Here is a 12703-nt window from a genome sequence, read left to right on the forward strand (position 1 = left end):
TCCCCCCCCCCCCCCCTCATTTCAGACGAGAGCGAACACAGCTACTTACAATACAATGCACCTAAAACTAATTCGAACTCATGCGTCGCCTTACTCGTACTCTAAAAGAGAATGGGCAGGAGTTTCAATGCCACAAAGGATGTCAATTCAATAGATTAATTCGTCACTGATACCTTGACCGTTTTACTACAGACTACATACGTGATGTCTACAAATACCCAGTGAATCAATGACAAGAATTATTTAAAAACTTTCAGTAAAATATTGCAGCTACTTTTTTACCCTCAAGTTATTTTTCATAAATATTTTTATAAGCAACATTTTAAACCTAATAATAAATATTGCATAACTACCATTTGCAGAAACGTGGCGTTTTTACGTTGGAAAACTAAAACTTTTCTAGGATAATATACATATAGTTCAATGGAAAAACTGCAGCTTCATATCTAAATTTAATGTGCGAATATAAAAATAAGTTATCAAATTACCGTTACTGTTTCCTTCAAGACTTTTTAATGAATTTCGTTACCTGTATATAAAAGTATGTAAAAAAGTAAACTTGACATTTTAAGAATCAATTTATAGAATTTATACCAGGGCTTTTCATAGTTTTTCCGCAAAAAAATATTATTATACTACAGTCCGTATCAAATAGGCGCTTATTTTCGCAAACAAGGTCAGCACTGTTTGCATGTTGTAATAAAATGTTCATTAACTATTTGGCTTTTTTTTTGTGCGCAAGTAAGATCAATTTCACGCTACCACTACGGATTTTTTTTCTTAAGAGAAACATTTTATAAATAATATAGTGTGGCGTTAAGGGGCCCGCCTCGTCAGGGGTGTGTGTGTGTTAGTGAGGCGGGATGATAAGCGCGACGCTCGCTGGTGCTTCCAAGGCGGTATAGCCTCTAAGCGCAAGTCGCTGACTTGCGCGCATTCGTCTCGTCGTCACAGGATAACTGTGAAATTTGAGCGGTGACCGTAACATTATATGGCGGAGAAATGAAGATAAAGGTGTTATGCAAGCCCCTTAAGTGCTTTCAAGAATCTGTACTGATTGTTTTATGCCTAAAAATTACTCTGAAAACACGCGTTTTAGGCATTTTAACGCTTCTAAAAACAGATTAAAAACTTAATCCGAAATTAAAAGTACTTTTCGGCCCTCAGCGAACTCTTAAATGCTATTTGTAAATAGGCCCCACTCGGATATCTTGAGTAGTTTTGAAATCGCGTTGTTTTTCCTGAAGCTCTGCACACCGTATGTGTGCCCAGGTAGGCGGGCCCCTTAAGTTCAAAATCTGAAATAGTCATAAAAATATTTTAGAACATATTAATAAGCCTAACAAAGAACAATAGTTACTGTTTATTGTATAAGTACTATAGGGAATTACTATTTTCATTTACATTTTAAAATAAATGTTAGTTGGTGATTGTGATGTGTTTTGTTATCTTATGAAAGTTGTTTTTTTTCCTTCCTAAAACGCATCATCACGTTAAGTAATACATAAAAATACATATTGTAATGTATTCCATTCTAAATAACTATCCAAACAAATACAAAACTGTAAGTGCTTAACATTTAACTTCTTTCCATATACCTGCAATAAACACTTATTTCCTCAATTTTCAAACTTTAAGGCAGCGGTAACTCAAACAGATAAAAAACATAACTTAAAATTCACTTGGTAGAGTAAATCAGTTTATAAAGCAATATTACCTCCACACAGTTACGAACAAATCAATTATTTATTTTATAAACTTCTACAGAAATTTCCGAAATCCATTGCTGCTGCGTGTGTTTTAAAGGCTGCAGATTTGCCACTAGGTTCTCGTATACAACACCTAGCCCACAAGAAGATCCAGCCGAGTAATTTAGAAAACGAAGCATCACAAGAAATAATGGAAAATTAGACGATCTTAGCTTATGCGTAGACATATAATTTTTATCAATCTGAACTTGCACTACTGTGAATGGCCTATATGTTACATTCTCCTATGAATGTGCGTGAATATTGAAGGTACACAAAAATTAAATTTAAGAATTTTTTTTTTAATAATGTATGTTCAATGGAAATTGTTCCGATTAACTTAATTTACAACTCTCCCAATATATTTCATCGTTGTGTCGCCACACAACCGACAAGTAGCTGCGGGCAAAACAGTTTCTCTCCAAAGAGCTGTGCACGCCGCCAGGCCAAATTACCAGACACGTCACACATGCCCGGACGGGCTAAAGCTCGACAGAGTCCACGTGCCTCAGACCAGACAGTACAGCTTTCAGAATTACGTCGTTGCCCGTGATGCCTCAAAGACCATTAAAAAAAAATGTATTGCTTGCTTTGTGCTTTTAGTAAATTACTGAAGTAAATTTAGTAAAGGTCTTGGTAATATTGTGTTGAACTTCGCAAGTCAATTTTAAAGTATGTTTCACTTACACTTCCGTTCCATTCCACAATAATTACTTGTACCAAATGCCTTATACCGAGAGCTAAGATTTTCAACATCAAAAAACTTGTGTCTTCTCATCTTTATAATTTTCTTCTTACTAATTATAGTGCATCTTGTAACTGTAATTTAAAAAAAAAATGCATTCACACATATTAATTCATCCATTACCTAACACCACAACTTAACCAGAGCATAGTACTAACAGTTTAATGAATTTTAACAATATAGGTATAGTATTTAAAAAAAATTCATGTTCGTAAATCAGGCCAAAATCGACGGTTTAGTTTTTTTTTTTTTTTTCAAGGGGTTTTTTTTTTTTTGTTGTTTCTATCGGAGCCGTTTTATTATATAGTTTAAAATTTCTGCCTGCAAATCGGATGATTCGATAATCGACGTAGCTGCTTACGCAGTGAATTCTAGTGGCGAGTGCGGAAACTACGTGTGATTCGCGTCCAGAAATGTATATCAAAACACTATTTGCCTACGTGTATTATGTTCGGCATTCTTTAAAAGAATGCTACGTTAAATTTCGTGTCCGACTTTCGTATTATGAGTGAATTTGCAACATGAGAACACATGAATTTGTTCGTTACCGAGGGTAGATGTTACACATCACTAGCAAGTACTGAAAGATTAGCTCACATTTGTTTATTTTATTTTTTATCTTTCTTCCGAGTATCACCTAACATGTTAGGTTTTCATTCTTGAGAAGATTTCCAGAAATAATTCGAATTCTTTATTCCTACTTTTACTGTTTGAATAAGTGTTTATTTTAGTGTTCCACAAACACATGCACTCCCTGCACAAGGTGGGAGTGAACCTTTTTTTTCAAGACCGAAGAGTGGATAAATAATGCGTCTTCGACGAAAGTCTAAATATAACTCAGGTCTGGTCTGGATGTTTGGGGCGACAACACCGCTGACTCACTCCCAGATCAGGCCAAAGAAGGGTGGGGCGGTCAGGGAACCACACATAACTTAGAAAGTCACAACTTAGAACTGTCATAACTTATAAAATTTGGAAAAATAAACGTAACTTAGAAACACACAACTTAGAAAGATCATAACTTAGAAACACACAACTTAGAAACACACAATGCAGAACCACACAACTTAGAAACGTCAACGTAGAAAGTCACAACTTAGAACTATCATAACTTAGAAACACACAACTTAGAACTGTCATAACGTAGAAACACGCAACGCAGAACCACACAACTTAGAAACGTCATAACGTAGAAAGTCATAACTTAGAACCGTCATAACTTAGAAAATTCTAAATTGTGTGTTTCTGAGTTGTGTTTATAAGTTATGACAGCACCCCGGGCGGTCACGGTGGAAGGGCATTATGTGCAGAGAGGATTTGTCCGACGAGCTCACACGAGTCGCACCCACTCCAAGCCCACCAGACCTCTCCGACGGTATGGTCTGACAAGTGTGCAGGAGGGGCGTCAGCCAACTGTTCAAATAACTGCTGATCAGTCCCGCGTGAATGGGTAGGAACGTGAAAATAACAGCTGCGCCAAAGAACCATTCCAGCCAACTTCTCCGACCATGTCGCTACAGTACATCAAAAAAATACAAGTCACAAGTAATTCCCTTGCAGTTAAGATAAATAATCAAGGAAGTGATTTCATAAAAATACAAGTACACTTACAATTTATTAATACCGCATATTTACAAGCCACATACTGTTCCAGCAAGTACTATAACGCTCGTGTTCCATTTTTTTTTAACCTCCATGGGTTTCTATATAAAAATGTAAACTAGTCTTAACACCAAAGTAAAATATTTTCCAATGAGCATGCTTCAAAAAGAAATAAAATGGTTATCATATTTATAGAAACTGCGGAAGTTGACATTGATTTCATCAGGTGAGAAAATTATAAACAAAAAATATCGATAATTGAATAAAAACTGTTATGGCCTAGGTTTTAATAAATTAAATTTCCTACAATTCTAGTAATTACCATTTTTCGTTAAAAGTTGAAAATGGCCAAATATTTCCACAAATATAGTTCCCCACAGATCACCGGTGCCAACGCAATGGCGGAATCAGGTTGCCATTTTGAATTTAGACCACCACTGACATCACCCAACGATTAAAAAAAATGGACGGGAGATTTTGTATAATGAAAGTACATCCCGACTGTCTAAAATTCTTACCTCCGAAAGTAAACCTTTTGTTAATTGCTAATAGAGAATTTTTGCTCAAATGTTACACAAAATTCAAAATCTGCTAGGTATATTATAACACAAAACCCAACTTAATCAAGAAAACAACTTAATACAAAACCCAACTTAATACAAAACCCAACTTAATCCAAAACCCAACGTAATCCAAACCCCAACCTAATCCAAAACCCAACTTAATCCAAAACCCAACTTAATCCAAAACCCAACTTAATCCAAAACCCAACCTAATCCAAAACCCAACTTAATCCAAACCCCAACGTAATCCAAAACCCAACGTAATCCAAAACCCAACGTAATCCAAAACCCAACTTAATCCAAAACCCAACTTAATCCAAAACCCAACTTAATCCAAAACCCAACTTAATACAAAACCCAACTTAATCCAAAACCCAACGTAATCCAAAACCCAACGTAATCCAAAACCCAACGTAATCCAAAACCCAACGTAATCCAAACCCAACGTAATCCAAAACCCAACTTAATCCAAAACCCAACGTAATCCAAAACCCAACGTAATCCAAAACCCAACGTAATCCAAACCCAACGTAATCCAAAACCCAACTTAATCCAAAACCCAACGTAATCCAAAACCCAACTTAATCCAAAACCCAGCGTAATCCAAAACCCAGCGTAATCCAAAACCCAACGTAATCCAAAACCCAACTTAATCCAAACCCAACTTAATCCAAAACCCAACTAATCCAAAACCCAACGTAATCCAAAACACAACTTAATGCAAAACCCAACTTAATCCAAATACCCGACTTAATCCCAAGCCCAAGCTACGCACCTTGAGGCAGCCGCACCAGCCCTTGCGGCCCCGGATGGCAGGCATCTTGAGGCCGGACAGGTAGTCGCCGACCCGGTGGGAGAGCGACGCCAGCGCCGCTCGCACGTCTACGCCCAGCGGGCACGTCGGCAGCGCCTCCTGCGGACAGCCAGCACAGCGCCCGTCAGGCCTCGACACGCACATCTCCCCGGCGACACAAGCTCTCATCCTCTCCGGTACGCAACATCGCCTCAATTGTTGTCTCTCGCTAAACATGCAGGATGAGCGGAGAATTACGCCGACAACTTCGGCTGCAGAACTCATCACGAAGTGAAGACATCATAAAGTAATTTGAAAACATGTCTACAATCACCGCAAATATTGTCTGTTTTGCAAAATGATTCCATTATAATAATTAGGGTCGACATCATTTACCATACATATTTGTGACATGTAGTTACCCTCTTCCAAATAATGAATAAATACTCTTTCACCGTTTTAGTGATTTGATTACGAACAAATCATTCCTTGTTGGTGTCCTTAAATGTGCTAAGAATATTTTTTTTTAACACAATTTCAAGTTACTTGCACAATTGTAAGTTTCTACACAGATGTAAGTTACGGGTGTTGGGTATGCCTTTTGAATTTCGAAACCTCCATTTGATCCATTTAGGGGTTTGATTTGGAAAAAATCCTTCCTTACTGGAAGCTTACATTACAAGGCCAAAATTTCTCCAAAGTTTATGTTTCTAGGACCAATGGCTGAGGCTGGTCGTTGATGTGTCAGTAATTCCGTCAGTTTGCATTTATGGCACATGCTTCCTCCAACTGCAGCTCAGATGGTGCAGAGCCTCAGAGCGATTTTAAAACTACTGAGATATCAGAGTGGCGTATGCTCACGGAACGTTGTGTGCGGACATGTAGTACATATTTTGTTTTTATACTAAATTTTTATAAGAGTGAAAACGACTAAAATGCGTGTTTAAAGAATAATTTTTGGTCACGAAAAGCCCGATATAAATTCTTCAAAGCACTCAGGGGTCTTTAATTACACCTGTATCTTCATTTCTCTGCCATATAACGTTATGGTTACCGCTCAGATCTCATAGATACTCTATGCACAAGAAGACTGAGCGCCAGTTCAGAGCCATGCGCTTAGAGGCGATACCACGCTAGAAGGACCAGCGAGCGTCACACTTATCATCCCGCCTCACCAACACAAATACACCGACCAGGCGCGAACACAAGGCTCGTGCGACCTGATTGCACAAGGCATGCCGGGAGAAGTCTGTCGAGTGCTCGGTCGCCACGGGGTCGACATTTTGCCGCGTCGACCGCCCAACGGTAATTAAACCCGTCGCCGAGGTTGAGGATCAGCGTCTGTAATTATGGTAGTAATCCACCTTTTCGCAACGCCGTTGAACAGAACCATGTCATGCGAAACAACTCTTAATAAGATAGACTGCAACTGAGAACGCGAATAAATCGCTGCTACGTAGTCTTAATTTTTCTCTGCAGTTGCGAAGTTAGACCAAGACCAAACTCTTCTGAAAATAATTGACGCTTCCGAAATGTATCTAGCTATATCGCCGGCTTTTACGCATTCCTTGGGTGCTGAAAATTTCAAACGACGAAGTCCTTCATCGGATGAAGAATCGTCAAGAACTGCTGCTCACTATAAAGCAAAGGAAAACCCAATATCTAGGGCACATTATGATAGGCGAGAGATAGCAACTATTGCAACTCATCATTGAGAGAAGACACAAGAGGGATAAGGTATGTTGGAGGAGGAGGAGGAGGAATTAGTGGACAAAGGACATTACACAGAGAAAAAGGTTTGTTTGAATCAAACAAATATTTGTTTATATGTGGCGAAACAGATATTTACTTGGCGGAACAAAATATTTTGTTAGTGTAACCAAACTCGGCAAGTAACAAAAATAATTTGTTACACCTAACCAAATATACAATTGAGTTGACAAAATCATTTTGTTGGGTTAACAGAATCTTTCCTACTACAAAATATTTGTTTGAATTAACAAAATATTTTTATCTCGTCATATATAAACAAATATTTTGTTGAGGCAAACAAACCTTTCTCTCAGTGCAGGAGTTACTGCATGTCAGAAGAAGCTTTCCATGCTGCAACATCACGACCACGTCTATGTGGACGCCCAAACTCCGTTAGGGGAAGGCTCGCCGTTTCGAAACGTTCAAAAAAGACAACATTACAGAACGAAGACCGCACAGACTAACGTCTTTAATTACTGATGAAGGCTTCAGCGACATTCAGCGTGTGGGGAGAGAGGCGGTGGGATTTAATTGCACACAGTTAAGAGTTATTACGTTGATTCCTGCAGAGATTTTTTATGAAGTCATCCTTTATTCTTGGCCAGCATGAAATCTGATAGCACGTCGGTGTTTCTCAGAAGTAAGAAACTAACTCAGAACAAAATATTCTAGTTCCAGTGGAAATATTTTCAATTGAATTACAGTTTCTGCTGACTGACGAATTGGATGTCACTGAGAATCAAACATAATCAATATAAATACCTGCAAATTCAGTTAAAAGTCAAAGAAAAACCAGTACGTGTCTGTCGCTAAAACAACCACCTATTTTAGTGGAGCGATTTAAACTGATTCTAAATCGCATCTCTCTGATTTGAAGCAGATATGTTTCGAGTATTTTTGCTTGTCAATAAGATGAAATATTGCAAGCAGTTACAGTAGTGGTGTTCAATTAGTGATGAATTGAAGAGTCAAAGCGCGCCTCCAGTACAAAATAATGGATCAAGCGCTGTTCTCCTTCGTCGACCAACTTCTCCACTTGCCGAGACGGCTGTGTCGTCGCTCAGGCGTGGAGATGTCGCGGACGAGCCAGATCGTCGTTTAGAGCAATTTCTCCTCACTCCTCGCCAAACCGCCAGCCATCTTTTTTTTTTTTTCCTGTACGGTCTGCGAGACGCGATGGCTAAGGTTTTCGCAATCCCATCGGAACGCAACGCACACCATCACGCATCTTATGAAACGCAATGCAACCACCTCAACCCAAAGCAACCAAACCGAACCCAAGTCAAAGCAACGCACGTCGAACGCAACGCAACAGAACCCAAGCAACGCAACCCCACCAAACCCCCTTACTCACGGAACAGAATGAAACTCCGCCGTCCGCATGACTACTAGTCAGGACGCGTTATTCGTAACGGCCGGATTTCACGAATTCATCTGCCAAACAGGTGAAACACCGGTAAGATTTTACCGCGTCCACAATTGGACATGCACAGAAGGGCATGCAGCCAAAATAAAATTGAAACACGTGAAATTTAAATCACTACACTGGCAAATTAAATACAATATTGCATCAAATGTCCCTCTCACGTGTCTAGATTCGATTCCCACCAGGATACGTACATAACATTGCTTCCAGTCTATTCGGGTTTGGTTTGGTTTGGTTTAGTTTAGTTTAGTTTACTTTAGTTCATTAACTCTGCTGAAAACGATTCCAAGTAAAAAAAAAATAATAAAGTCATACTGCCTCGACATGCGAGTTAATAATATGTTCTAAATTTGCATGAATGTGATTTGGGTAGCTTTAAATGCACACCTCTTCACTTGCACACCTGAAAATATACGCTTCTGGGATGAATAAAAATCATTTAACGTATTAACGTGGCTGACCGAACCCAACCAACCAATCACTTCAGTAATGATCACCTGGATCTACGAGGGGAAAAAAGTGTTTAGCTCCCAAATTGGGGAATCTAACAGAGAATATGTGTGCATGTAACAGAGAATATGTGTGCGTCTTACTTCACTCCTGTATTCATTAGGATTAAAAACCTTTGAAAAAGAGCATTTTAAATAGTGTGATGGAAGCTTACAGCTGAATTTCCAACTAGAGGACACTTCATTGAACACAAGGTAAAAATCTCTTTCGGGCGTTACATTTTAGGGTTGGGATAACTGACAGGTAAGTAAAATCAAAATAATTTAAGAATCTATATTGTTGAGTGTAGAGCAGCATTAAGTCAGTGAGTGTGCATGTAACAATGTCCCCTAATTTCGACCAAATACTACGTAACGTGGCACGCCCGCTCCGATTCTTGCACGGCAAATTAAATATTTCGTAACTTTTCACATGACGTGCACAGACCAGCATTTCGCTTCGGAAAGGGGAGAAAAAAAACTTTCACTCAGCGTATTTATTCCACATTCGATGAAGATTCACGACCGACTGGTTTCGACTGGCGCCACGCACATTATATCCACAGCTTTCACCAATTAGCTGTTTTATCACCCATCGCTTAAACGGCAGTCTTCCTAAAGCAGCCATTGCGCGCGTGTATATGTGTGTGTGCATGTGCGTTCCCCCTTGAGTTTCGTTGGATATTATAGAAGACACGTCCGGTCGTTTGACGAAGTGATTGAGAAGCATGGCCGAACGTCGCTTTCCTTCGAACTGCGGAACTCGAGGATAAACCACGTGGGATCGCATCACCCGCCACACTTTGCGCTCGACCCAGATCTCGTGAATCCTTGATCTTCGTAAAGAGCAAAGCCAAGTTTAAATACACATACTACTCGTATCATGTGTGATAAGCGTTGAATGCATTCTGTGATCCATATCATGTTTTTTGTTTAAAGAAAGTCTCGTTATTAGTTTACAATGAAACATTTTTTGGTATTTTTGGAGCCTTAGATTTTTTTATGCCAGAGGAATAAAGTTTTGTATATTGTTTTGGTTTTTGTTTGAGCACCAATCAATTCCGTCTATAACACGAATGAAGAAAAAAGTGTACGTGGAGTTCACGCGCGACAAAAGTGAATCTTCTTGTTTATAATATAATTAGGTACAGGAAACAAGTCTATTTTGCTGAGGTCACAGATTATATATGTATATGTATATATATGCAAGTGTGTGAGCGCTAAATTACGCTATTTTTCAAGTGTGCAAGAGTGCAAGTGTGCAGTATCATATCTACCTCTCCCCTCCCGTCACATCCTCTACCGGTTCCCCCCACGCTCCTAACTATCCCCCTCATGCAATTGGAATTTTCATAACGCTCAAAAATTGTAGCCCCCTCAACTAAGAAGTTTAGCTTCAAAAAGTTTTGGAGCCGTACCTTCAAACTATCCGACATGTTGTTAATTACCTAGAGGTTTTTTCTTTGTTGTTAAACATTTAATAAAATTCCCAAAAAAAAATGTTATATACATAAGTGGATTCTTAGACTATAATACATTTTTATAATGATAATTTCAGTAGAATGAGCACGATTTAAAAAAAAATACAATTTTCACAGTTAACACCAGCTTACCACTCGTTTGTTTCGTTTAGCCTGTGGAACCGCGCGAGTGTCTCGGGACAGCCGGCAGGCGGCGCACAGTGGGAGATTTGCCCGAAAACGTGGTCAAAATGCAAATCGCGAACTTAAATTCCCGACCAAACTGGCTATGTGGTAGTAATGTTAGATCATCCCTGCATGGGAAACCGGATATGGCAATGAGAAATTCCCATATCCTGAGGTTTCACGGCAGTTGACAAGTGAGGGTCGGGTGCTTTGGGCGGACCTAACTATGTTGAAGATAATTCCATGCTGTACTAAAGTTAATGTCGCAGCCGTAAAAATTGATATTTTTGAGTTCTGAAAAATGGATGCAATTCCTGGAGATATGGCGTCTATATCGCTGCCTTATGTTGTTATATATAAAGCTGTAATGTTTTTTTTTGTTTTATTTTCTAAAGCTACTTTGTGAACATAATGAAAATTTAGTTTTATCATATTACATCGAGGCTTTTAGTTGGGTATGCCACATTATGCACTTTTCTTTCGAAATAGAGCGTTTAGTTTATTGTTTTAGTAATACGAATTTACAATAACTAGCTGCTAATATGTGCTACCCTTTGTGTACGATATTTTTTCCTTCATTGCTGCACTGGTGGCGACTCCCTGAGGCTATAGCGGGTCTAAGCCGACCCATCATTGTCGACAATGTGCATAGCCCGTCTAATACCAGATGCCTTTTTTCTTATTCCTTCATAAGCTTCACTAATTGTCAGTTCATTCTCGACATCGTCATCGATGTCTGTTAAAGTCTGGAGAAGTTTACCAGTGGTGGTCTAGCCTTTCATAAATCTTTGATGAAAACCACATGTAGTGTTGGTATAGTGCGATTTTTTTATTGATACGGAATTTTTTACTACTGGTAAGAAACAAATCTATAGTCCTTCAAAGTTGTTCACTAAGAAGGACAATTGTTTTAGATTTTCCAGCTGTAAAATAACCATATAATGATGGGTGGGTACACACAAACCCATAAGGAATTTATTAAGTTTATGTCTTGTGTTGTTTTACAATTCAATGATTGTTATCTAATGAGATGAAGAAACTTCCTAAATTAGTTCACGAGACTGTATGGAATGATGGGATGGAAGAAATGCCAAAAATTGAGAAATTTGAGCGAAGTTAAACAGCCTAGGTCTTCAGTGCCAGTGACTCTGATTTGGGGTAGAATCGAAGCATGAATGGAATACAACAGTGAAATAGGAAGCACTCCGAGAAAACTAGCTCTTCTAGGGCCAAGTCAGTTACATTTCCCCCCTTAAGAAATTCCGGATCGACCATTACCAAGAATGAATCCCGCGAATAAGACATTATTCCTAAGGGTCTACTGTTGCGAACGCAAATGAGCACTGAACAAAGAACTTGTAAACGAATTCACCAAAAACAACACAATGTAATGAACATTTTTTGACATCTTAATTATGGTAGAATTTTGTTGACTATTTCTTTGGTATTTTCTTTTTTCACTTTAACAGAATGGCATAAACATATCAGTGCATTTTATTACACTATTGTAATTATATTCAACAAAATGGTATTAATAATTTGTGAATATTATGTTTTTAATATTCCAAATATTTTTTAATCTATGTTACTCTATTCATACAGAAAATAATCCAAGAAAGGACTCAAATACTGCAAAACAATTTCCCGATCTAAACTTTTTTTACCCGCCCAATGATTTTAATAAGTGCCATTGCATTGCAGTCATGCAAATTTTTCATTTAAGGATCAGGAGAAGAAGAACTGGCATATACTAGGAGGGAGCTATTCTTGATGTTAAAGGGCTTCTTAACTTCACATATAAGAACTAGTCTGGAACACCTACAGAAAGTGTTGTCCGAGAAACGGGGTTGCATTATAACAATACCTGCGAGTGCAAGGCCTGCTTTGTCCACGTTTTTTTTTTCTAAGCTAAACACTAAATGGAAAGAATCTTCAAGAAA

General features: G+C 38.5%; 1 protein-coding gene across 4 annotated transcripts in view; it reads right to left on the reverse strand.

The window, feature by feature from the left end:
* Positions 1-12703, reverse strand: part of LOC134533084 (disheveled-associated activator of morphogenesis 1) — a 271265-nt gene that overhangs the window by 51101 nt on the left and 207461 nt on the right. For all 4 annotated transcript variants that reach the window (XM_063370323.1, XM_063370321.1, XM_063370322.1 and 1 more), the window contains one exon: positions 5434-5571. In XM_063370323.1, the coding sequence (XP_063226393.1) occupies positions 5434-5478 (45 nt within the window). In that variant the 5' untranslated portion in view covers positions 5479-5571. The remainder of the gene's footprint in view (positions 1-5433; positions 5572-12703) is intronic.

Source organism: Bacillus rossius, chromosome 6 (assembly GCF_032445375.1).
Source record: "Bacillus rossius redtenbacheri isolate Brsri chromosome 6, Brsri_v3, whole genome shotgun sequence".
In the NCBI taxonomy this organism is placed as follows: Eukaryota; Metazoa; Arthropoda; class Insecta; order Phasmatodea; family Bacillidae; genus Bacillus; species Bacillus rossius.